The sequence below is a fragment of the Caenorhabditis elegans genome, chromosome X, assembly GCF_000002985.6.
Source record: "Caenorhabditis elegans chromosome X".
NCBI lineage: Eukaryota > Metazoa > Nematoda > Chromadorea > Rhabditida > Rhabditidae > Caenorhabditis > Caenorhabditis elegans.
This window is the reverse complement of record NC_003284.9, coordinates 34,710-60,826: the sequence shown is the minus strand read 5'-3', so window position 1 is coordinate 60,826 and position 26,117 is coordinate 34,710. Positions and strand designations below refer to the sequence as shown.

At 36.5% G+C, this 26,117-nt stretch overlaps 2 protein-coding genes, 2 non-coding genes and 2 pseudogenes across 6 annotated transcripts; 2 read left to right on the top strand and 4 right to left on the bottom strand.

Moving 5' to 3' along the window:
• Positions 1-76: 76 nt before the first annotated feature.
• On the bottom strand, positions 77-1,461 carry Y73B3A.18 (annotated as a pseudogene). The gene is made up of 5 exons: positions 1,459-1,461; positions 1,234-1,357; positions 790-939; positions 298-649; positions 77-245 (listed from the first exon to the last, which is right to left on the bottom strand). Coding segments are annotated over exons 1-5 (798 nt in total).
• On the bottom strand, positions 978-1,202 carry Y73B3A.23. Its single transcript, NR_070313.1, has one exon. It is a non-coding gene; the product is annotated as an Unclassified non-coding RNA Y73B3A.23 (non-coding RNA).
• Positions 1,462-2,763: 1,302 nt separating the features above from the next.
• Y73B3A.20 (uncharacterized protein) lies at positions 2,764-13,137 on the bottom strand. The gene is made up of 8 exons (NM_075679.8): positions 12,807-13,137; positions 12,623-12,758; positions 12,505-12,558; positions 12,392-12,461; positions 12,279-12,347; positions 12,065-12,133; positions 7,882-8,043; positions 2,764-3,058 (listed from the first exon to the last, which is right to left on the bottom strand). Exons 1-4 carry the CDS (start codon positions 12,827-12,829, stop codon positions 12,456-12,458), a joined length of 219 nt encoding a protein of 72 aa, NP_508080.2. The 5' UTR covers positions 12,830-13,137; the 3' UTR covers positions 2,764-3,058; positions 7,882-8,043; positions 12,065-12,133; positions 12,279-12,347; positions 12,392-12,455.
• Positions 13,138-13,320: 183 nt separating this feature from the next.
• Y73B3A.30 lies at positions 13,321-13,648 on the top strand. Its single transcript, NR_102139.1, has one exon. It is a non-coding gene; the product is annotated as a small nucleolar RNA Y73B3A.30 (small nucleolar RNA).
• A 245-nt stretch (positions 13,649-13,893) lies between these two features.
• Positions 13,894-18,195, top strand: Y73B3A.1 (JmjC domain-containing protein). The gene is made up of 7 exons (NM_075680.7): positions 13,894-14,060; positions 14,112-14,479; positions 14,566-14,906; positions 15,817-16,064; positions 16,120-16,592; positions 17,273-17,531; positions 17,813-18,195. The coding sequence occupies exons 1-7, from the start codon at positions 13,955-13,957 to the stop codon at positions 17,857-17,859; spliced, it is 1,842 nt and encodes a 613-aa protein (NP_508081.2). The 5' UTR covers positions 13,894-13,954; the 3' UTR covers positions 17,860-18,195.
• Positions 18,196-18,943: 748 nt separating this feature from the next.
• On the bottom strand, positions 18,944-26,029 carry Y73B3A.21 (annotated as a pseudogene). The gene is made up of 7 exons: positions 25,921-26,029; positions 25,814-25,873; positions 25,323-25,689; positions 23,080-23,349; positions 20,981-21,373; positions 19,805-20,006; positions 18,944-19,112 (listed from the first exon to the last, which is right to left on the bottom strand). Coding segments are annotated over exons 1-7 (1,570 nt in total).
• Between the last annotated feature and the right edge of the window lie 88 nt (positions 26,030-26,117).

Genomic DNA, 26,117 nt, shown 5'->3' with positions numbered 1-26,117 from the left:
ACCACGAAGAAGACTACCAATTATTGAAAAAGATACAAGCTTTGAATAACAAGTTTTTATTATCAACAAAAACAATTTAGAGCTTTCCAAGATCACGGACACGAGCGCGCTCGATCTTGAGCTTCTTGGCATCAGACTTGGCGGACATGACACCTCCTCCCCAGTGCTTGCGGATCTCCTCGTGACGCTCGCTGAAGTTGTTGTTGACAGTCTCGACGAGCTTGTTGAGGGCAGACTTGTCTTCTCTGAAAACAAAGAAATAATTATTTTTTCAAGACTATAGAATCTGAAACTTACGGGTTGACATCGACGAGAGCAACAGCGGCGGTAGTCTTTCTGCGGACGACGGTTGCGAGGGAAGCCTTTCCCTTGATGATGGCGTATGGAACGTTGTACTTTCTGCAGAGGGCTGGAAGGTGGAGCACGATCTCGAGTGGGTTGACGTCGTGAGCGATGAGGACCAATTGAGCTCTGCGGGTCTCGACGAGTCTGGTGATGGTGTTGACTCCGTGGCGAACGGTGTTTGGTCTCTAGGTGACCTCCTCCTTCTTTCCAGCAGCGCGAGCTTCGGCACGAGCACGGAGACGGTTCTTCTTGGCCTCGCTCGACTCTGGGCGGTACTTGTCCAAGAGCTTGAAGGCTTGTCTAGCTGAAAATAGAAAATTATCACTGGAAACATAAAATCGTAAAGTCAAAAGCCTTACTTCACCTATCAGAGTAAATGCATCAGTGCAAAGCTCAAGGCTTGCTTATACTACATGACTCTGATAAAAAATTAGCTATACCAACCGGAGTGGCTGTCAAGAGCGGTTCTGAACTGGTTGATGGTTGGTGGAACCTTCAGGCGCTTCTGGAGAATAGCGGATTGACGCTGGAGACGGATGTACTTTGGCCATTTGACGAATCGGGTGACGTCCTTCTTTGGCTGGATGTCTTGTCCTGTAAATAGATTTAATTATAACACAATTTTGAAGCGTTTTTAGGATATTTGTAATTTGCATGGTTTGTCCTAACCGTCACGGACCCATAGGATCTACGGAAGGATAAGGAATATGCAATCCAGCCCGGGCATCTCAAATAGCGGTAGAGGGCCACACAGACTGTTGGTATACGACAAGGTGGACCGGAGTCAACTTTTTAGAAAGCCCCCGATGCTCCACTAAGAAAAACAATCAACCCCGAAGAGGATCGCTAGTCACATGTCGAGAATCTACGAATTGTTTCGAAACGTACCGATGTTGAAGTTGCGAGCTCTCTTCTCGAAAAGTGGGTTCTTCACTTCCTTCTGGACTTGAGTTTGGGCACGAATGTGCGCCGGAACAGCGGCGACTTTCTTCTTGATAACCTTCTTGCTAGGCTGAAACAGGAAAATTATATAATTTAACATAAAAATGGGTAAATTTGCATAAAACTATGACAAAAATGACAAGTTTAATGCAAATTAAGAAAAAAACTCACCATCTTGTATGGACGACGGGCCCAAAAGTAAAATGAGTGACGATTTTTAGGCCAAGGAAAGTCGTTGACTGAGTATTCAACGTTTGATAGTCAGTAGCGAAATATGTGCGACAGGGCGCACATGCTGTGTCTTTTGCGAGCGCTGTTTGAAATTGAGTTTTTTGTCCTAAAATTCGCGAAAACGAAACAACATTTTCGAGTTTTCTGCTCAGAAAACGCTTTTTGGAACATTTTTGTCGTTCGAACTTGCTTAATAATTTTTAATATATTCAACATGTAAATTTTCAGCGACTTACACTCAAAATAATAAAACTGCGTGGCGTGTACTGCAGAAAACCTAATATTTAGCCCCGCCTTTTAATCGTCCACTCACGGGGAAAAGACAAAAATAGGGGAGGGGGGACAGCTCGCCACGCCAACAGTGAGAAAAATAGTGTGGTGCGCGGACCTCGAATGATGTCGGCGGCTGATATTGCCTGGGGTACCGCTTTTTGCGTTTTCCCCGTGAGTGGACGATTAAAATGCGGGGCCTAAATATTAGGTTTTCTGCAGTACACGCCACGCAGTTTTATTATTTTGAGTGTAAAACTGCTCCAATGCCTGAAGATGCCGAAAAATTAAAATCTAAGGCCAAAAAAAGATCCATAGGAGAAAACGGTATGTTAATTTTTTCTGATAGCATGATAACAATGTTATTTATTTTGCGCTGAAAAAATATTCAGCTGGCAAAACATCGGAAATGTTACGTGTGATAAAATTCGCTTTCAAAGCACCTCCTTTCAAGTTGGAACTTCCTGTGTATTTGCGATACTCCTCATATCAGTTGTCAAGTTATCGCGATCGTTGCCAGCTACTCAAGGATAATTCAGAATTGACAAGGGTCAATGTGGAGCCGAACATAATAACACTGAACGCTCATTTGAATCTGCTGAAGAGAATTCGCAATGATCCCGAGCTGAAGACGTATTATGAGTACCAGGAAACTGAAAACAAGGATCTCGGGCGGTGCATGCGCTTCATAGCCCAGCGGATAGTAATGGCCAGGACGAACAATAATTCGATGAAGCATTTGCTGGCAGAACAGGAAAAAGTCGAGATTTTCGCACAAAAAGTTGAATTTTGAAAACCTCAAAACTTTTTCAGCGGTCTCGTTATGAAAATCAGGTAATTTCAGCATCTAAGCAACATATGTATCATGTTTCAGAAAAAGTTTAGGTTTTGTATTCCCGTAATCCATCATTTTACATTGCCCACTTTCACCGCTACTTGCCCACTGAATACATAATTTTTTTACTTGGAAATTGTTTTAGCATCTGCAAAAAATATTTATTTATCAGTTTTAATAAGAAAAACCGGGAAAAATCGATGAAAAACAAAAGAAAACAGGCGGAAAACAAAGCAAGATAAATGGCCGCTGAAATTTGTCGGCCCCTCGGCCATGGCCTAGAAACCACTTTTCCTCGTCCCTCGTGAGGAAAAAGTTGCAGTGAGATTTTTTCTCGTTACCTCTGGGAAAGTTGACAGAAACCATGGATGAATCATTGTTTCGAGACACGTTGGACGCTCGTTAAAGTCTTTTTCCAGAAGTTTTGTGAGCAAACTGTAAAAAAGAGAAGGAAAATTAATAAATTTAGACTAAACTTCGAAAATTTGAAATTTTCAGCAGTATGAATTAAAAAACTTCAAAATATCATAATTATTGAAGTCTGAAAATTATTTAAAAATTTCGTAATGAGACGTTCTGAAAATTACTCAAAAAAAAGTTATGGCGGTTAAAAATTTGAGAAAATAAGGCCCGTTTTCAGCTAAAATCAAAATTGTTTCCAACTTCTCGGTGTCGCAAAGTCTGGAATATAATTTTTATTTATTCATCACTTTTTAATAAATATTGTGGTCTCTGAGTGGGCGTTTATTCTTTGATTTAAGTACATTTATGATCTTTTGGGCACAAAATGTAACTTTTATTTGTGCCCCACTGACCTATAAATGTACTTAAATCAACGAATAAACGCCCACTCAAAGACCACAATATTTATTAAAAAGTGATAATTAAATAAAAATTAGGTTCTAGATGTTGCGACACCGAGAAGTTCGAAAAAATTTTGATTTTAGCTGAAAATGGGCCTTATTTTTCCGAACTTTGAACGGCCATAACTTTTTTTTGAGAAATTTTCAGAATGTCTCATTACGAAATTCGGTAGTTTTGGACCACAATTTGGGTCTAAAAAAAGCAAAGACTCAAATTTCGGTACTCCATGTTGAAATAGTTATTAGGAGATCACGAAATTATAATAGGTTTTCCGAAAAATCAAACATTTTCTACCACAATTTTAACAGGAAATTTAGATGGTGAAAATATGGAATTTTGGTTAAACTAGAGAAAAAATGTCGTTTCCAGTGATTTTTAAACTATAACCATTAAATCCCCCTTATAGACTTGGGTCTGCTGGACTACAAACTACAAAGAGATAATTAGCAGACCCAATTTTTTTAATGGAAATTTGTAAATTTTGGCAGGTTTTGAGGAAAATTTCGAAAAGTTCTGAGTTTTTAAAGGTAAAATTTTTTTTATGAATAACTGAAATTTTGAGCATTATATATATAGCATTATTTATTTATATATATATATACAGGGTGGGCCAAAAGTATGGTAACACGTTTGCAGCTCTATAACTTCACGTGTGGAGAGAGTTATTACATCAATTTTTACAAGTTTTGTTCTCCATAAAATACTGACCAGATTAACGTTTTGAATTTTCAAAATTTCCCCATCCGCATCGCTACAGGCCTTCAGAACTTTTGAGATCACGATCTTTATGGCACGCAAGTCGGCATTCTGCGGGATTTCGACATTTTTCTCGAGGAATCCATCAAGTATCTTACAAGTTTTTATAGTTCAAAGAATGCTCTTGGTCTGGAGATTCTTTTCAAACAAAAATCCAAAAAATTTCTGTCGTGGTATTTCTGTCATGGACTGTGGCAGTAGTTTAAGTCTTGAATGACTCAGTCGCCAGAAACATGGATGTGAGCGGCGGCAGCAGTATGAAGAAAAATTCATTTTAGTACTTTTTGGCACGTTTTGACCTGACTTTTCAGAATTTTTATAAAAAATTTAGCTCGGATGATTTTGTGGGTCGTTACGCCTTGTGAAACCAAAAAAACTGAGTAAATTTCGGAAAGTTGAATTCATGAAATATTCAAAGGTTATTGCTAGGCGCCAGTGCCGACACAGAAAATTTTTATATGCTACAAAAACAATCAAAAACGCTTCTTCATTTCTTCAACTTTCGATTTAACATAAAAATCATACATCTGAAAATTATTGGCGTGCATGGGAGGTGCGTTTGCGTGGGAAGTGCCGCGTGCCAAATTACCGTTTTTTCGAAAGGGTTCGCCAAATTGTCGAGGTGATTAATATCGCACCTTATTGGGAAACATTACAAATTTGAGTCAAATTGAAGGAAATTTATTCAGCTATCAGTATTCGATAAAAGAATGTACGTTTGACGTGGCAGTCGCGCGAAAAGCTCATGTAAAAGAGCGCTTCATGTGTTACCATACTTTTGGCCCACCCTGTATAAATATATATATATATATATATATATATATATATATATACCGTATATCTTCTATTAATATGGCCTCCCTATTAGTATTGCCCCTCGGAGACCTTCCGAAAATTAGTATAGCACTCTCTATTAGTGTTGCACTCTCTAATAGTCTTGCGTTAGCTTTTTTGTATTGCAAACCCGTCTCGCTAATTTCAGAATTTCAACAACATTTTTTGCCTATTTTGCAACAGTTTTCACATCATTTCTACGAGATTGAAGTTTTTGAACTTATATGAAAATCAAATTTTCTGAATTTTTACATATGATTCGAGTTTTTTTCAGGAAAAAACTAGTAAGCTCAAAGTCAGAAAATGTTCTGAAAATTAGTATTGCACTCCCTATTAGTATTGCAAGCGGGAAGAACATCGAAAAATAGTATTGCAGCCATATTAATAGAAGAAATACGGTAGTCTATAGGTATATATATGTATATGTCAAATTTATATGTTTTCTTATGTTTTTTGTAAACATATTTTTCGGAAAATCGAAAAACCGACATCGTTAGGTTTCCAATTTCGAAAAAAATTTTACGCCCAATCAAAGACCAAAAAATTAAAAAATGATGAATAAATAAAAATTAAGTTCCAACCGCTGCGACACCGATAAGTTTCCAAAATTTGTGATTTTAACTAAAAATTGACCATTTTTTCCAAAAAACTTTGAGCGGACATAACTTTTTTTTTTGAAAAATTTTCAGAACGTCTCATTACGAAATTCAGTAGTTTTGAACCATTTTGGGTCTAAAAAAGCAAACTCTCAAATTTCGGTACCCCACCTTTAATTTAATACAGTTGTGACGCATTTTTAAAACACATTTTAATTTACCGACACTACTTGAATAATGGGGTTATTTAAGTGGTGTCGGAAAACTAAGATATGTTCAAAGAAATGACTTCACAACTGTATCAACCCACATTTTAAAAAACAATTACGTTATACAGACGTCATAAATGTATTTAAATAAATTTTGCAACATTACTTGAATAACCCCATAACCCCATAAATGACAGAATACAGTTGCAGTATATCAAACATAACTGTTAGAAACTTTATAGAATTTTTTAAATTGTTTTAAATGATTTTTCTCAAATTTTGCAACAAAAAAAGCACATTTAAAAAGGGCAGATTTTTTTTCGAATTACCGCGCAAACGAGTGACGTCACTTTCGACATTTTTTGCGTTTTCCGACAGTTTTGTTATTTGAAAACCATTTTTAAAAAATTTATAGTACTTTTCTATTTATATTAATTAGATTTTTTCAATTTTGCAAAAAAAAAGCCTAATTATCAGGTTGTCCCATAAGTTTTTGTACTATTTTTTTTTTGAAAAAAATTTATTTCTCTCAAGCGACAAGTAGTACTATTCACACAAGTATTCACCATTAGTGTCCACCACTTGTTGCCATTTACTAGGTAACATCATGATGCCACGGGAGAAGAAATCCGGCGAACGCGATGAGAAGAAAGTGGAGAGTTCAGTTTTGAGATGCTCTTCGTCGTCGAATTGCTTGTCGCGCATGTAGTCACTGAGAGACAAGAACAAATGGTAGTCGGTTGGTGCAAGATCTGGAGAATATGGTGGATGCGGTAAAACAGTCCAACCAAGATCTTGCAGCTTTTGGAAAGTCTTCTTGGCGACATGAGGCCTAGCATTATCGTGAAGAAAATATAGTTTTTCATATTTTCCGTTGGTCTTTTCTGCAACTCGGTCCAATTGGGCACAATAGTAATCAGCAGTGATAGTTTTATTAGTTGGCAACAATTCCCAGTGCACGGGTCCTTGAACACCCCACCAGACACAGATCATAATCTTTTTTGGGTGAAGATCAGGCTTTGGCGTCGGTATTCCTTTCTCACCGATCGGAAGCCATTGACGTTTTCTGGAATGGTTAACATAGAGCACCCACTTCTCATCTCCAGTAACCAGATTGTTCAGCCAATCGAACTTTCGACGAAAAGTTAGAAGTTGAGTACAAACGTTGACCCGAGTGAGCTTCTGTGATGCCGAAAGTTCATGAGGCACCCAAGTTCCAAGTTTTGAAGTAAAACCAAGGCGACCCAAGTGACGTGCAATTGTGCTATGACAACACTCAAGCTTCTCTTCCATTTCACGAAGACTAAGACGAGGCTCTTCCTCCACCAGCTTCACTAGGTCTTCTTCATTTAACTCTACCGGTCGCCCAGAACGTTCTATTTCTTCGAGACTGAAGTCGCCGTTCTTGAACTTTTGAAACCAACTCTTTGCTGTATTATAAGAGAGTGCTCCCTCACCCATCGCACCGCATATGTTTCGTTCCGCTTCCATTGCTGAATGACCAAGACGAAATTCATAAAGAAGAAGCAATCTAACGTCTCGACGTTCAAGTTTGATGATTGTCATCGTGGCAAAGTAGAAATGGATGAAATGAATCTTTTCTGAAAGGGGACGACCCGACCTTGACACGACCTACGATGAAAAAATTTTAAAACTTTCTAGAAGTTTTGGAAAAATATTTGAAAAAAAGTACAAAAACTTATGGGACAACCTGATATTTCTTTGTTTTCCGGCAGTTGTTTTTAACTGCGTCACTCGTTTGCGCGGGAATTCGAAAATAATTATTCTTTTTTTTTTGCAAACTGGAAAAATCTAATTAATGCAAACTTAACAATTCTATAAATTTTTTGATAACTTCAAAATATGAATAATTATGATTCTTACAATCATGTATTTACATAAATATTTTAAGAGAGATTTTATCCATTTTGAGTGAAATTTTCTATTTTTCTGCAATTCTAATATTTGATGTTTCTTTTTTTCTGAAAAAAAAACAAACTCCTGTAGATCCTTTGTCAATTGAACATTAGTTGGCATTTGTAGTGGCTCAGTTTCAATACATTCATACAATTTCAATAGAACAGGCTTTTCGAATGGATATTTTCCAGAAACCAGGTTGTAAAGGGTGACACCTGCACTCCACATATCCGCTTTGTAGCCACTGGAAAAAATAGGCAAAATTATCGATTTTTTGTTAAATTTAAATAACTTTTTTCCAAATTATTAAAAAAATGTTTGAAAAGAATTGAGAAATATTATTTTTCATGTTTCAAAGCTTTTGGAATAAATTGAATTTAAAAAAAAACCGAAAAGAAAGCTTGGTTAGAAATCGGAATTTAATCGATTCCATGCAACAAAAAACCATTGTAGGGGAGTTTTCTTATTGTTTAAAACCTAGTTCTTAATTAAGCTCCGCCCATTTCTCGGTTCAATTGTTCAGTTTTACAATTTTCTCGAAAATGGGAAATTTGGGCATAGCTTCCGCATCCCCGGTGGCAAATGCGCTCCATTGAGAATAGTAGGTACAATTTCATGCGTTTTCCACAATGTATTTGTGCTGGGGCTCACCTATTTTAAAGGGACATGGGGGTAGATCATGTCCCTTTAAAGTCGATGGCTTTTTCAGAAACAATTACAAAGTGGGGGAAATAGCGGAATTCGTACCTCTTATTCGCAATAGAGCGCATTTCCACTAAAATTGAAGTTTTTCAGGATCCGTTATTTCGGCTAAAGAGAGGCATTTTGTCCGAAAAACTAACAAAAACTAGTTTTTTGTTGGGGATATTTCAAGTTTTTCCCGAACTGCCAATAATTGGGCGTGGATTTTTTAATTCAGGATTTTTTTTTCAAAAATTGTACGTTTTTCCTGTGATTTTCAACCTTTTTTTTTAAAGTTTCCACAAAATCCATTTTCACAAGTTTTTTGTTGAAAAAATTGAAAATTATCAACAATCAACAATTACGAATCTGCTAGATAGCATTAACTATTGGACTCAAAGTATTGACGAAGGTGCTCAAGTAGATATTATTTATTTGGATTACTCCAAAGCATTCGATAGAATAGCCCATGATCTTCTCTTAGAAAAATTAGTAAAAATAGGCCTGAACAAGAACCTTTTAATTTGGATTAAGCAATTTCTAGCAAATAGAACATTTAGAGTAAAAATAGGAAATACCCTCTCCAGTGTAAAGCAGGCCATCTGCGGAGTGCCTCAGGGGGCAGTTCTCTCGCCTGTACTTTTCGGAATTTTCGTGAATGAAATATCATCAATACTACCTGGTAATGTGCAATGTCAGCAATTTGCGGATGACACAAAATTATATGTTAAGACTCCAAAAAAGGAAAACGAGAATAAATTGCAACTGGCAATTAACTTGGTTAGTGAGTGGTCTAAATTGTCAAAACTTGACCTGAACAACAGTAAAACGGTACACATGACACTAGGTACCAACAAAAAGGACTTTACGTACTCCATAAACGGGCAAACTATCAGAAAAGAAGATGTTGCTAGAGATTTAGGAGAAAATAGGCGAAATTTGTGGTTTTTGACGGGGAAAAGCTGAAAAAATTGAGTTTTTAGTGAAAAATTCCGCTTTTTTCGTGAAAATATAGGAAAATTCGAGGTTTTTAGGCGATTTTTCAGCAAATTTAGTGATTTTTTTGCCAGAAAATTGATAGTTTCTGAGAAAATAGAGGGAAAATCGGAATTTTTGGTAATTTTTAATGGAAAAGTCATTAAAAATTGAAGTTTTTGGCGAAAATATGCAATTTTTCCGCATTTTTTAGTGAAAAAAATTCAAAAAATTGCCTGTTTTTCAGTTAAAAATCTGATATTTCATGTAGCAAATTGAATTTTCAGGCTATTTTCGGCCATTTTCAGTGAAATTTTGAAAGTTTCACCAATTGTCTAGTGATTTTTTCGGTTTTTCGACCATTTTCTACCATTTTTGCCGGATTTTTTGACATTTTCAATCATTTTTCATCGATTTTTTCAGTTTTTCCGGCCATTTTCAGTGAATTTTTGACATTGTCGTCCGATTTTTTTGGCTTTTTTAGTCAATTTTCTACCGTTTTTGCCGGATTTTCATTATTTCCAGTTAATTGAGAGGTTTTAGAGGATAAAAAAGAGAATTTTGGGGGTTTTTGACGGGGAAAAGCTGAAAAAATGGACTTTTTAGTGAAAAATTCCGAATTTTCGGCGATTTTTGCCGGGAAAAGCCTGAAAAATTGAGGATTTCCGGTGAAAATAGAAGGAAAATCGGAATTTTTTTGTAATTTTTAATGGTAAAGTTATTAAAAATTGAAGTTTTTAGTGGAAAAATCAGGAAATTTGGGTTATTTTTGGCATTTTTCAGTGAAAATTCATATTTTCAGCGTTCTCCTGCATATATCCCGGGAAGATCGATTCAAAGTGCCGAAAATTCGTGGAAATCGCCCGAAAATCACAAAAAACGGGCAAAAATCGACAATTTCATCGCGAAATCGAAGAAAATCGACGAAAAACTCGTGAAAAATCACTGAAAATCACTAAAATCGGCCCAAAACTCGTGAATTTTCAGCCAATTTTCGCTCAAAAATTAAAAAAATTGACGAAATTTCGATTTTTGCCTGAAATTCAGCTGGAAAATCCCCAAATTCGTGAATTTTCAGCCAATTTTGACGAAAATCCGGTGGAAAATCGCCAATTTTTTCGAAATTTTCTAGCAAAAATTGCAAAAATTCAGTTTTTTTCCATCATAAAATCGCCAGAAATCGCCATAAAATTGGAAAAAAGTCGCTAAAATTCCGATTTTTGACAAAAATTTAGCTGAAAAAGCCCGGGAAATTACTGAAATTCAGCTAAAAACCCTCAAATTCCGTGAGTTTTCTTGGCAATTTTCCGTCATTTTTCGACGATTTTCACAAAATTTCGGCCAATTTCAATCATTTTCCAGCCAAATTTTTGAAGAAAAATGGCTGGAAAATCGAATTTTCCCTGAAAAAAATAGCGAAAATAGCTAGAAAACCGGATTTTAACGCTGAAAATCCGATTTTTCACCGAAAAATGATTAGAGGGTTTTTCAAGTTAAAAAAATGCATTTTTCTAATCAATTTTAGGTCAAAATATTTCAAAAAATCCCATTTTTTCGACAAAATGCTCCAAATTTTCAACTTTTAACCTAAAAACTCCCTAATTTTTATCGAAAACTGAGCAAAAAACGCCGAAAAATGACTGAAATCTTGTCAAAATTGTTGATTTTGAGCTGAAAATCTTCAAAAAAGTGCTCAAAACGTCCATTTTTCCAGAAAAGGCTAAAAAATTTCACGAAAAGCCCAATTTTAAGTCAAAATCATCCGAAAACTCCCATTTTTTCCACAAAATAGTCCAATTTTTCAACTTTAAGCCTAAAAACTCCCTAATTTTCATCGAAAATTGAGCAAAAAACGCCGAGAAAAAAAACTAAAAAAGCTAAAAAATCTTCAAAAAATCCCCAATTTCTCCCAAAAAAAGCCTAAAATTTATAGAATTTTTTGCAGACTTCGCTGGAAATCGCTGAGAAAAACCGAGTTTGATCTACAAACTACTTTAAATAGCATTAAAATTCAAATTTTCAGTTGAAAATCTCTGAATAAGCTCTATTTTAGTTCAAAATCCCTGATTTTTGACGTTTTTTCCTTGGATTTTTTCAGCCAATATTCTTCAGAAATTCGCTAAAAATGCTAAATTTTGACTGAAAAACGCGAAATTTCAGGCTTTTCCGGTGAAAAATCGCATTTTCAGCGTTAAAATTTGGGTTTCTGGCTATTTTTACAAGAAAAATTAAAGTTTTTCACGAAAAAATCGATTTTCCAGCCATTTTTCCACAGAAATCAGCTAAAAATGCTAAATTTTGACTGAAAAACGTGTATTTTCAGGTTTTTTCGGGGAAAAATTAGGGTTTTCAGCGTTAAAATTTGGTTTTCTGGCTATTTTTACGAGAAAAATTGAGTTTTTCACAAAAAAACGATTTTTTCAGTCAGAAATTCGCTGAAAATGCTGAAAATTTAACTGCAAAACGCGAAATTTCAGACTTTTTCGGTGAAAATCCGGTTTTTCAGCGTTAAAATCCATTTTTACTGCTGATTTCTCTCCCGGAGCTCATTTTTTTGCGAAAAAATCGATTTTCCAGCGATTTTTCTCCAAAAATTCGCTGAAACTCACTCCACGAGGCGGATTTCTGTCTGAAAATCGATCTTCACGCGGTCCTGAGTGATATCGTGGTGGCGAGCGCTGAAAACCAATAAAATATTCAAGAATTAGGGCAAAAATCGCCCAAAAAAACAAGAAAATATCGAGAAAATGGCGGTTTTTGGGCAAAAACTGCACAAATCCGGTCATTTTTGGCTCATTTTTCCTGTTTTATTCAAAAATTCACCGATCTTCGGCCTAAATCGTCTGGATATCTGCGTTACTCGCGTCCCGGGTTATATTTTGGAGGCGAAGGCTGAAAAAATCGGGGTTTTTCAGTGATGTTCCGCGAAAACCTACCGCTCGGCAGTCTGGATCGCGGATTTTGAGTGTATAACCGTCTCGATCCACTAAATTTCCGTTGTTAAGCCTGAAAAATCATTTTTAGCTCGGGATTTCGGCCAGAAACTCACCGTTTCGCGCCATATCTCACAAAAATGTGTCGTCGACCGGCATTGGAGCTCGATCTGGAATTTTTCTGGTTTTTTCCGTTTTTTTCCTGGTTTTCCAGGATTTTCAAGCTTAAAATACCTCTTCCAAGCTGAAATTGTGGTGGAATCGGTCGTCAGGCTTCTTCTCGCCGTGGAAATTGGGGATTTTCCCGCCAAGACTCGCTTCGCCGTTCCTCTCGCCAACGCTCGTCCTTTTTCTCCGTGTCGTAAAATCTCTGGAATAAAAAATGATTATTTTCATTGAATTTCCCGTGAAAACTAACCCTTTCTGGCGGCGGATAGCCATTATATCTTGAAAAATTGAAATTTCGGGGTTTTAATCGAAAAATTCGATAATCTCATCATTTCCACCGTGGTTTTGCATGGTTTTTTGAAATCTTAATGTGATTTTTAACACGAAATTCGATCAATTATGCAAAAATCGACAAAAATCAATAGAAATTGCCGATTTTTTCGAGTTTTCGCCGCGAAAGTCAACAGAAAATACCCTTTCGACAGCGCGTAAATATCTCGAAATTAAATCGCACAGCTGAAACGAGTGTTACCGTATTCCGCGAGGTTTTCGGGACCTGTTTTCAGCAATTTCTAGACTTTTAATAAATCTGATTTTTTACAAGCTAACTAATATAATTGTCGTAATAATGATTCTGCAGGAAAACTTCAGAAAAATGCGGCAGAAATGTGTAAAATAAAATTTAACACTGCGGGTCTCGCCACGAAAACATTCAAAAGCACTGTAGGCCTATTTTTGAATCGGCGCCATTCGGTTTTTGAGAAGAATTGAAACATTTCTGGCGGATTTTTGTGAATTTCTTCGGTTTTTCGTGTTTTTATGAGATTTTAGACGTTTTTTCGGCTTTAAATCACCCCAAAACCCGTAAAATTAGGTGTATTTACCCCTGAAATCGAGAAAAATTCCTAGAAAATTTGATTTTAACGCTAAATTCTTGTTTAAGCGGTTCCTCGCTGAAAATTGGCCAATTTTGATGGTTTTTCAGCTAAATTTCGGATAAAAATCGAAATTTTTTGGATTTTTAACGACTTTTTTGTGTTGTTTTTAGCAATTTTCCGCCGATTTTTAGGTAATTTTTCGCTGAAATTTGCTGAAAACCCACGGAATTTGAGGGTTTTTAGCTGAATTTCAGTGATTTTTCGATAAATTTCTCGCTTTTTTTCGCTTGAAATTGGCCAATTTTGATGGTTTTTCAGCTAAATTTCTGATCATGCGAAAATTATTGATTTTTGATATTTTTCCCTGCGTTTTCTTTGGTTTTTCATGTCTCTCAATTTTTTTTTCTGGCGTATTCGATAGTTTTTCTAATTTTATCGATTGTTCTCACTTTAATTTCGCCAATTTTCAGGTTCGTCAAGTATTGCATGCCAGAAAGTCGTCGTCGCTAGACAAGGAAAAATGGCAGACGGAGAGCATACGCTTCCAGCCGACGAGGAGCTCTTCGAGCAACCACCACCACAGCAACAACAACCAGAGATCGCCGAGCCAATTGTTATGGCTCAAGGTAGGATTTTGCTGTGTAATGGCCCGAAATCTAAGTTTAAAAAATTTTCAGAGCCCATTCAAGGAGTCTCAGAGGATCCACAAGCTTCTGAAGCGACACACGAGGCTCCAGACAATTACCCAGTTGACCATCAAATGGAGAATCAGGAATTCTACCAAGAACCGCAAATCCCCGAGCCGCAGCAGATTCCTCAGATTTCTGTCTTTCAACCGGCGGCCTACAATCCATCAAACTACGTTGCTCCACAGCAGAGAGCGAATAATTTCGGTGAACCAGCAGCAGCAGATGCTCGTCCATTGACAGAAGAAGAACAGTTGGCAGCCGAGGGACCGACTGCAGACACAGCTTGGATCGATTCTGATGATGATACTGATGTGGAAGAGGCGATTTTGAGGGCAAACTTCTGGTTGCCGTATAGTGTAAGGGAAAATGTCGATTTTAGAGGCTATTTTCCAGTTTTAAATCGATATTTGCAATGCAAAACTTAATTTTCTGTATATTTCAGGATCACAACTACGATCCGCCGGATCCCGCGGACCGAATCATTCTCCCGACAGAAGGCCCGTTCCCATGTATCGCCGGCCTGGACGAAGACTGCAACATTGTCAAGCAATGGATGCCCGAAGACGCCGTCGGTCCCGGATCTCCAGGAACACAGTACCGACGAAACCAGCAGACGGGCGGTGGTCTTCCATCAACGTCAGTGGCTCCCCAGCAGCAACAGCTTCCCGTGCGCCATAATATTCAAAATCGGCCGATGGTTGCTGCGCAGCCTTTCTCGATCGGTGGAAATCAAGTGGAGTATGGTGGAATTGGTGGAATGGATTCGAGAATGCAGCAGAGAGGGTATGGAAGGCCTAGAAGTCTGAAAAAGCCCGAAAAGGCCTGAAAAAGGACTACACCCTGTGGGGAAATTGCTTTAAAACATGCCTATGTGGTCACAATGACCGAATATCTTGATAAAAAAAATTCAAAAAATTTTCTAGATTTTAAATGATTTTTTGAAAATTGAAAAAATCTCAGTTTTCCCCTAATTCCTATTTGAAATTCCGCCAATTGAATTTGTTCGATGGAGCGCGCTTGCACGTTTTTATTTTTGTTCATTTTATTTTTTGTTATTTTCCACCGATTTTTAATGTTTTCGTTGTATTTTTGCTTGAATTTTAGAGAAAAAGCCAAGAGAAATGCAAATTTTCGATTAAAAAAACACGCTTACAGGCGTAAAAATGAAAAAGTAACGCTTTTAAACGATTTCAAACCTGAATTAATTAATTTCACTGATTTACGCCTGAAATTAGAGTGAAATTAGTTAATTCAGGTTTGAAATCGTTTAAAAGCGTTACTTTTTCATTTTTACGTCTGTAAGCGTGCTTTTTAATCGAAAATTTGCATTTATCTTGGCTTTTTCTCTAAAATTCGAGCAAAAATACACCGAAAACATTAAAAATCGGTGGAAAATAACAAAAATTTTAAAATAAATAAATTTAAAAACGTGCAAGCGCGCTCCACCGAACAAATCCAATTGGCGGAAATTTAAAAATAATTAGGTGAAAACTGTGATTTTTCCAATTTTCAAAAAATCATATAAAATCTAGAACATTTTTTGAATTTTTTATCATGATATTCGGTCATTGTGATACCAAAGGCGTGTTTTAAAGCAATTTCCGCACTGGCGCTACTCCACCTTTAAAAGCCCGAAAAAGCCTTTAAGAAACACTAAAAAACACTAGAAAACACTAAAAATCTGAATTTTCAGCGTCGTCCGAGATGGTCCGCAATATCGCGTCATGAACGATTTTGGAAATGGTCTACCAATGCGCGGGCAACTTCCACGAAACTCGCCGGCCGCCAACGCCACAGCGGCTCGAGAAGATGCTCCAGAAGCATCGATTCCTGCACCAGCACCATCACCACCGGCTTCACGTCGATCTGTGAGCCGAACAACTCAGCCGAGCACTTCAAGCTTTGCGACGCCTACGGAGCCTCCGGCGAAAAATCAGAGAAGTGAGGGATTTTTCGATTTCTAATAAAAATTCATCTAATTTTTGAATTTTTTCAGAGCGACGCGTCGTTCCACCGAAATCCGAGCCAGTTTTATCGGCGAAACGTGTGCGAGCAACGGAGGCGAAGAAGAAGGCGGTGGAGAAGGTGAAGGAAAAGGAGAAGAAGGAGCAGAGGAAGCCCAACGAGTCTGGCCCAGCGCCGAAGTCTGAAAAGGCTGTGGAAAAGGCTGAAGAAAAAGTGGAAAAGAAGCCGAAATCTCCGCAAAAGCCGCCTGCAAAGCCTACTGCTCAAAAGCCGCCGCTCAAAAAAACCGAAGAAGTTGATGGAATCGAGCGAGAAGCGTCTGAATCATCGTCGAAAAAGTCGTCGGTGGCGCCCGAGAAGAAGAATCCGAAGAAGATCGCGTTTGTCGAGTACAATAGTCGTAGTTCACGGAAGCGTAAAGCTGGCGAGTGCTCGACACCACCCGCAGTGACTCGACGTGGATTTATTCCGAGTACGGAAGGCGAGGATTTGGAGAATGTTGAGGTGCGGACGGAATTTTTTTTGGAGATTTGGAGCTTGGAAGTATGAAAATGTCGATTTACGGTGAACTACGCAGGATTCTGCACGATTTTCCTCATTTTCTGCATTTTCCTTTTAAAATAAACAAAAAATTCATCGATTTTGGTTGAAAACCCCCAAAAATTACTCGAAAAAGGGTATTTTAAATGGAAAATTCATTAAAAATGAGGAAAATCGTGCAAAATCCTGAGTAGTTCTGCGTAAATCGACATGAGAGCATTAAAAAATTGTTTTCAGCATTTATGTCGAATTACGGTGAACTACTCAGAATTCTGCAGGATTTTCCTCAATTTTTACTGCATTTTCCATTGAGAATTACTAATTTCTAGTAGTTTCTCTGTAATTATCAAGTTTTCCACCAAAAAATCATTGAAAAACTCCAAAATTACTTGAAAAAGGGTATTTTAAATGAGAAATGCAGTACAAAATGAGGAAAATCGTGCAGAATCCTGAGTAGTTCTGCGTAAATCGACATGAGAGCCAAAAAATGGACCAAAAAACGAAAATTTTCGAATTTCTCAAAAAACACTTTAAAAAAAACCAAAAAAAAAAAGAGAACCGCGCGGCAGGTTTGCAATTCGACGCCCCGCCCCTTTTAATTTGTTTAATTTTTCAAAATTTAATTTCATAGATTTCTTTTCCAGCTCTCTGTCATCCCACTCGACGATCATCTCTCATCATCCAACACGGCCCCCACCACGACAATTGCTCCATCCGTCGGTGGTGCTCCAAAACCCACAAGCGTCGTCGTCAAATCTCCGAGCACACGTTCTCGAACTCGCGGAGCCGCTAGCCAAAGTGTCGACGATGCTCCAGCTGAGCACAGTATGTCGCTTCAGGGCCGTGTTCTTACAATGTTCGGATCGACAGTTGATGCTCCACCACCACCACCACCAGCGAGTGGTGAGTTTTTTGAAGAAGCAATTTTTCCATGCGGCACAGAAAAATAGGCGTGGCCTCAATCGAAACCACACCTATTTTTCCGTGCCCCAAGATTTTTGCTGCTGCAAAATTTCGAGTTCAAACGAGACAACGAAGCTCCGGAAATAACGCGAATTCAAAATTCTGCAGCATCAGCAAAACTTGGGGCACAGAAAAATAGGCGTGGCCTCAATCGAAACGCCCATTTTTGATCTCTGTTTTCCCGCTCAAAAATCTCCTTAAAAACCCTCAATTTTTTTCAGCTGAAACAAACTCGAGACGAAGCCGTCGTTCAACCCGTTGGAATTAGCAAGGAATCTCTGAAATTTATTTTAATTTTAATTAATTGTCCCATATCTCTTTCTATCTCGATTCGTGCCTTTTTTAAAAGATCTCTATTTATCACCACTAAACTTTCATTTCTTTTTTCTTTTTATTCCCCCCCTCCACCGCAATTTATTGAATTCGTAGTACAGTACCCCTCCTCCCCACAACGCCCACACACCGCCTACAGTAATCCTTCACTTTTTCTTCTAGTTTTTTTTCTTCCCCCCCCCCCCCGGTATCTCTAGCGTTACGCTTTTATGATAATCGCACCAAGTGTTTCTTCTTTTTTTTTGTTGGGGAATAAAAACTGAATTCAAAATTTTGAGAAAATTTTCAAATTTTTGAAAAAACGGACCCCCCCGCTAGCACTAGGAAAATAGCCTCAACGCGTGGCAAAACGAGGCAAAACAAAAAAACCAAAAAATCGATTTTACGAAAAATTGCGAAAAATTGAATTATTTCTGACTTTTCTCAATTGCCTACTGCACACACATTATTGAACAATGAATGTCGATAATTTGGGATGGGAAAGCAGCCTTTCAGTCGTTGCAAATGAACAGACACGCACCGCCCGTCCACGAATCCACCAAATGGTGGATTCCAGTAGTCCGGAGACGCTGAGACGGCAGCCGAAAATCAAAAAAACACCAGAAAAACTAAAAGCAGTAGATTTTTTTTTATTGGAAAAAATTTTAGGGGTTTTTTCCCGATTTTTCCGCATTTTTCCTCTATGTAATGTGTGAATAAAGTGATTTTTAAGTGAAAAATTTGAAATTTTCACTGGAAAATCGATTTTTCTGGTGCAAAAAATCGATAATTTCGGAAAAAATCGATTTTATTACCGGAATCGATAATTTCTCATTTTTTCAGACTTTTGGGGGGCTACAGTAACCTGAAAATTCGAATTTTTCAGAAAAATTTCGAAAAAAAAAAATTTTTTTTTGGTTTTTTCTGCAAAAATATTGATTTTTTCGGAAATTTTTTTAGTTTTTTCAGTTTTTCATTAATATTTCAACCAACAACACACACTTAAAAAATCAATAATAAATAAAATAAAAAAATTCGAATTAATAATCATCGTCAGCGGCTGAGGTGGCAGGACCCCTCATTCTCTTCTCGGCGAGCTCTCCTTCGGTGCCAAATTCGTAATAGTGTGGAGCCAATTCGTAAAGCCATTCAGGCTCAATAACTGTGACGTCACGGATCGAATCCTGCATCACTTCGGTGAAGATTACCCTGAAAAAAAAACGTTTTTTTTTTCATCGAAAAATGAATTTTTAATCAAAAATTTGAATTTTCCACGCTCCCAGCTTCAATTTGACCCCCAACATGCCAATATTCCGTTCAACTTTACAACCGACACAGCTGAAATCGGTGCTACAGTAACCCGCGTGGCGAGACCCAAAATTGGGAAAAGTGCGGAATCGAGGCAAGATGGGGGTCATTGTGAAGCTGAGATCATGGAGAACTCGAATTTCAACTAAAAATCTAGAAATTTCGAAAAATACAATTTTTTTCTGAAAAAAACTTTTGAAAAAAATTCGAAAAAATATTTTTTTCGGAATTTTTTCTTTAAAATGTTTATTTCTGCAAATTTGATAGCATATTCGATTTCTCCTCATTTTCAGCTTCAAATTGACCCCCACATTGCCTATAATCCGCCCATTTTTAAAAATTCGGGTCTCTCCACGCGGGGTACTGTAGCACCGATTTCAGCTGTGTCAAAACTTCCAAAATTCAAATTGAATGGAATGTGGTCATGTTGGGGGTCAAAATGAAGCTGAAAACGTGGAAATATGAATTTTAGCTTAAATTTAGGATTTTTTGAAAAATAAAAAAAAATTCCGAAAAAAAATTTTTTTTGGAAATTTTTTGATTTTTTAATTTTTCAAAAAAATCCAATTTTTTCTCAAATTTTCTTTTAATACCATTTCGGATAGTCTTTCTTGAACATAATCGACGATCCTTTGTACATATTGAAGGGGAAGCTCTCCCAGCTCGCGGAGCTTCTCACAAACGTCTTCCACCTCGTCTTGTCCTGTCAAGAATACCAGAATATCGCCAGGATTCTCGTGTTTGTGAATATTTATTACAGTATTCACCGCCGATTGACAGTAATCTGGCACAGACCTGGAAAAAATGAAATTATTTGAAATTTACGTTCAAAATTTGCTCAAATTTGTAATTCTGAGCTTAGTAGCTTCAAAATGACCCCCAACATGCCTAGGTTCCGACGATTTTGAAAACTTTGGGTCTCGCCACGCGGGGTACTGTAGCACCAGTTTCAGCTGTTTCGGTTGTCAAATTGCACGGACACCAGGCATTTTGGGGTTCATTTTGAAGCTGATGACGTAGAGAATATGATTTATTGAATTAAAATTGTTTTTTATTCCAAAAATTTTATTTCCCGAAATTTTACATGGAAAACTGGATATTCGTGTTCTCCAAGTCTCCAGCTGTTAAATGACGCCCAACATGCCTAGGTTCCGTGCAATTTGAAAATTTCGGGTCTCGCCACGCGGGATACTGTATCACCAGTTTCAACTGTGTCGAAACATCAAAAACTCAATATTGCCGGAAATAGGGCATGTTGGGGGTCAATTTGAAGCTAAAAACGCGGCGGATCGAATTTCTACATAGTTTTCAATAAAATTTTGAATTGAAAATTTTTTTTTTTGAAAAAATTAAAAATTTTTCGAAAAATTTTTTTTTTTTGCAAATTTTTTCCACATCCACTAACGTTTTTGTATGATGTACTGCAACTGGATGTGTTCTTCCCTCCACTGAAATAATTCCAGCAGTATCTTTATCCGAATTTCCAGTCTCATTTTTTTTAGCAGTTTTGAAGTTTCTAAGCAAAATTTCAGTATTAAATTCGAGATCCCCACATATTTTTATCCCAATTGCAGAAAAGTTGGGATCTCTAGCGTTAATTTCGAGATTTTCGGGTTACTGTAGCGCCAGAAGTACGCAAACACCGACTACCGTAACCTAAAAACACCGAATTTCACGTAATTTTGAGCTAGAACTTTGAAAATTCAGGGTTAGGGGCAGAAAATGACGGGGAATTCGAATTTAATAATGAAATTTCTTGAAAATTGTACCGTTTCAAGTTTATCCATATTATTTTTGATCAAATCAGTTGTCGCCTCGTTGGCTTTTGCCACAATCAGCGTGGCTTCTTGATCAAAAGTTGACGCGAATTTTTTCGAATACGGTTTAATTTGAAATCCTTCAGTATTCGGAAACGATAGCGGCCCAACAATCGAGCTCATTCCATACAATTTCACTTGAGCATACGCCGATTTTGTCACTTTTTGCAGGTCATCTTGTGCTCCTGACGTGATTCGGCCGAATTTCAGGTTCTCAGCACATCGGCCACCGAGCATCATGCACATTCGATCGAAAAGCTCATCTTTTGAGTAGAGATGTTTGTCATCACGTGGAGAATATTGAGCAAATCCGAGAGCTGCAGACGTTTGGGGGATGATTGTTACCTGGGGAAAAGACGGATTTTTGAGGGGATTTTGGGCGAAAAAGTGGGGAATTTCAGGTTTTTTCAGTGGAAAAATTGAATTTTTCAGTGAATCTTGTTGATTTTTTTTTCTTGTTATTTTTTTTTGGCCACAATGAGGGGAGAATTTGAATTTTTCAATGGAAAATTTTATTTTCAGCGCAAATTTGAATTTTGAGCCAAAAAGTGCAAAAATTTTGATTTTTTTGAGTAACATTTGGATATTTTTCTAAAATTTTGAAGAATTCTTTGCGGGAAATTACAACAATTTTCAAGAAAAATCAGAGAGATTTCGGTCTGAAAATTGAATTTTTTTTCGGCAATTTTTAGATTTTCCTTAAAATTGGTTATTTTCGACGTAATTTTATAGACTAGAAAAAGTTTTTTTTTGGCGGAAAATTGAAATTTTGTGTGCTAAATTTAGAGAATTTTTACAGAAAATATCAATTTTTCACACAATTTTTGAGAATTTCGATAAAAAATTCAAACACTTGTAATTCTAGAATTTCCACGTAATTTTCCGCGAGAAATTCGAAAATTTCAATCTGAAATTTGGATTTTTCGGCGAGATTTTTTGTAACGGAAAATTTTCAACATTTTCACAAATTTAAAGCTTAAAATTCGGATTTTTTGGTCGAAAATTCAAAAACTTTTCCGGATTTTTGAGGAAGTTTTAGGCCAAAAAGTGCGAGTTTTCAATGAAAAATAGAATTTTTTCAAGGAATTTTGAGCCAAAAAGAGGGAAAATTGAAGTTTTTTTGTTAAAAATTAGGCACCTAAAAGCGTAGTTTTCGAGGTTTTGGGTGAATTTTGGGCCACAAATTTAAGGCTATTTTTGGGCAAAATTTTCAATTTTTTCTGAAATTCTTCGGGAAATTCTTTGCGGGAAATTACACAAAAATTCTCCCAAAAAAAGGAGATTTCGAGCTGAAAATTGGACTTTTCGGCGAGATTTTAAGGTTTTCTGAGGAAATCTGAATTTTTGGGGGAAAATTGAAATTTCGTACTGAAAATTAGGTGAATTTTGAGTTAAATTAGCATAGTTTATCTGAATTTTTACGGAAAATATTCAATATTTTCACAAATTTTGGGCTTAAAATTCGGAATTTAGGGTCGAAAATTCAAAAACTATTCCGGATTTTTGAGGAACTTTTTTTAGGCCAAAAAGTGCGAGTTTTCAATGGAAAATTTGAATTTTTGGTGGGAATTTTGAGCCAAAAATTGGGAAAATTAAAGGATTTGGCCAAAAAAATCAAAAAATGTGGCGAATTCTAGGCTACAAATGTAGTTTTTGAGGGTTTGGGCGAATTTTGTGCCAAAAATTTGAATTTTTGAATAATTTTTTGGGATTTTTCTGAACTTTTGAAGAATTCATCGCGCAGGAAACTACAAAAACTTTCACAAAAAACCGAGATTTCTATCTGAAAATTGGATTTTTTTTTTGGACTTTTCGGCGGAAAATTTGATTTTTCGGGAATTTTTTTAGGTTTTCAGAGGAAATCTGGGTTTCTGGGTACAGAAAATAGCATTTTTTTTTTCACAAATTTTGAGCTTAAAATTCGGATTTTTTGGTCGAAAATTTAAAAATTGCAATTTCCACGTAATTTTCCGCGGAAAATTCGAAAATTCCACTCATTTTTCCCCGGAAAATTTCCATTTCAACATTTTTTCAGAATCCCCCCGCAGCACCTTCAACAGAGCATCAGTATGCTCCAACATCCATCCAACCAGCGCATGCCCAGCTTCATGATATGCGACGACTTCTCGTTCTTCTTCAACAAGTGATCTACTCCGCTTCTCGGAGCCCGCCAAAACTCGATCCAACGCGTATTCCATATCTTTAATAGTGACCACGTGACATTTATTGAACGCCGCGCGGATTGCCGATTCGTTGCATACGTTCATAATGTCGGCACCTGTGAAGCTGGGTGTCAGAGCTGTCAGACGTTGAGAATACTCCTAAAAATGGGGTTTTATGAAAGTTTGGGAGCAGTTTGAAAAATTTGAAAAAAAAAAAATTTTTTGAAATTTTTTTTTTTCAAATTTTTATAAAATTCAAAATTTCCAGTTTTTTTTTAATCGATAAATCTAATTCAGAAATTGGAATTCGTCGTAATTTTCCACTCCCGCCACGTTTTTTTCTAGCTCGGCAGCTCAATTTTTAGAATTTTTGGGTTACTGTAGCCCCAAAAGTACGCAAACACCGGCGGCTACCGTAACCCAGAAACACCGGATTTCACGTAATTTTGAGCTAGAGCTCTGAAACTGCTGGGTGAGGGGTAGAAAATGACGGAGAATCTGAATTTCTGGATGAAATTTTTAGAAAAATGTTTTGAGAGTCAGAAACTCTCAATTTTTGGGCAGATTCGAAAGTTTTCTGAGCAAATCTATTAACAAATTCGAATTTATTGCCAGTTTTAGGCCTAAAACGTAATTTTCAGAGCTCTAGCTCAATTTTTATAATTTTTGGGTTACTGTAGCTTCAAAAATACGCAAACACCGACTACAGTAAGCCAATACACCAGATTTTACGGAATTTTGAGTTAGAACTTAGAAAATTCAGTCGCTGGGGTAGAAAATGACGGAGAATTCGAATTTAATAATGAAATTTATTGAAAAAAATATTTTGAGAGTCAGAAACTCAATTTTTGCGACGATTCGGGCTTTTTTGCGGAAATTTATTATCAAATTCGAATTTATTGCCAGTTTTAGGCCTAAAACGTAATTTTCAGAGCTCTAGCTCAATTTTTATAATTTTTGGGTTACTGTAGCTTCAAAAATACGCAAACACCGACTACAGTAAGCCAATACACCAGATTTTACGGAATTTTGAGTTAGAACTTAGAAAATTCAGTCGCTGGGGTAGAAAATGACGGAGAATTCGAATTTAATAATGAAATTTATTGAAAAAAATATTTTGAGAGTCAGAAACTCAATTTTTGCGACGATTCGGGCTTTTTTGCGGAAATTTATTATCAAATTCGAATTTATTGCCAGTTTTAGGCCTAAAACGTAATTTTCAGAGCTCTAGCTCAATTTTTATAATTTTTGGGTTACTGTAGCTTCAAAAATACGCAAACACCGACTACCGTAACCCAATACACCAGATTTTACGGGATTTCGAGCTAGAATTCTGAAAATGCAGGGTTAGGGGTAGAAAACGACGAGAAATTCGAATTTGATAATGAATGTCGCTGAAAATCAATTTGAAACCCAGCAATTTCTGCTTTTCGGTTTTTCCAATAAAAAACACGGGTTTTCTGACAATTTTCAGCTCCAAAAACCCAAAAAACTTGAATTTTCAGCGATTTTCAGACTATTTTTCTTTTTAAAAATCAACAGGATTTTTATACAGGATTTTTATATAATTTGCAAAGTTTTCACTGAATTTTATAGTAATTTTTTCTAAAAATGCGAAAAAATGCAGCCATTTTTCCGTTAATTTTTACTAGAAAATTCGTAAATTTTGCAGTTTTCATTGAGTGTTTTGAACAAAAATTTAAATTTTCACAGAAAATTTGCAGTTTAACGAAATATTTCTAATTTTCAGGTGTCGGATATTTTTAAAATAAAACTTCAATGTTTTTCCGGGATTTTTAAATCAATTTTCGCTATTTTTCACGATTTTTGGCTCAATTTTTCACCTCGAATTCTAGGAATTTTGCAGCTTTTAACTGAAAACTCAGAATTTTTAGGTAAATTTTCACAATTTTACAGTAATTTCTACTGGAGAATTGGAAAATTTCAGTGATTTTCAAAAATAAATTTTTTAGTTTTAACGAAATATTCTTAATTTTTAGGTGTCGGAAAAATATATTTTTAAATTAAAATTTCAATGTTTTTTCGCTATTTTAAGCTTTTTTCCCCGATTTTTTGGGTAATTTTGGGTCAATTTTCACGATTTTTGGCTTGTTTTTCAGCATTTTTCACACCTCGAATTTTTAGCTCCAGTATCATAGCAATAAAGATTTGCGACATCCTTTTACGGTAGAATAATATTTCGATAAACTTGTCCAGTTGGCAATAGTTCATTTATAAATTCACTCCATGAAATTTTATCAGCTGTGACAGCAGCAGCTCCTTGGCCTTTTGGAGATAAAATAAATAGAATTCCGTAGGCAAAAAGTGAAATTGCAAGCCATCGCTTCATTTTTTCCATTAATTGCTTGCGAGGGTCATCGCCATCGCCCTTATTTCCCCTGTTTTCATTGCCTTCTGACGCTGAATTTGCGTCGGATTTTGTTTCTCGGTGGCCTTTGGAGCTCCAGCTTATCTCGAATTCCCAGCGTTTTGGTGGACCTGAAAATTGGAATTTTTAACTGAAAACTGTGTAGAAAAATCGAGAAAATTCCGCTGAAAACCGTTGATTTACCGATTTTTTAAAGGCAAATTTTTTTTGATTTTATAAAAAATAAATTCTCACTTTTCTCTGCTTCTGAACTTTCTTCCTTCGGGCGAGGCCTCCTTTGTGGAAATCTGCGAGCTGAAAACTTTCAAAAATTAGTTATTCTATTGAAAATCGCTACTTACCACTCAAAATATGCGGTAGAACTGTTGAAAATCGATTTATTGTGCCGGAAAATAGTGGATTTTGATGAAAAAGCAGTCCAAGACGATGTGTGGAGCGGTGTAGAAGCATTCTGGAAAAAAATTGCGTCATGTGATTTTATGGGGTTTTTGTGGGATTTTTCTGGTGAATAACTTAATTTATAGGATTTTTTAATAGT

Excerpts from the sequence above, each read along its gene's own strand:
- Y73B3A.1 (NM_075680.7), top strand. The coding sequence starts at position 13,955 with ATGGCAGACGGAGAGCATACGCTTCCAGCCGACGAGGAGCTCTTCGAG. Across the intron at positions 14,061-14,111 it reads GCCAATTGTTATGGCTCAAG|AGCCCATTCAAGGAGTCTCA; the intron begins GTAGGATTTTGC and ends AAAAATTTTCAG. Across the intron at positions 14,480-14,565 it reads ACTTCTGGTTGCCGTATAGT|GATCACAACTACGATCCGCC; the intron begins GTAAGGGAAAAT and ends TGTATATTTCAG.
- Y73B3A.20 (NM_075679.8), bottom strand. The coding sequence starts at position 12,829 with ATGGCTATCCGCCGCCAGAAAGG. Across the intron at positions 12,759-12,806 it reads GCTATCCGCCGCCAGAAAGG|AGATTTTACGACACGGAGAA; the intron begins GTTAGTTTTCAC and ends TTTTTATTCCAG. Across the intron at positions 12,559-12,622 it reads ACAATTTCAGCTTGGAAGAG|ATCGAGCTCCAATGCCGGTC; the intron begins GTATTTTAAGCT and ends GAAAAATTCCAG.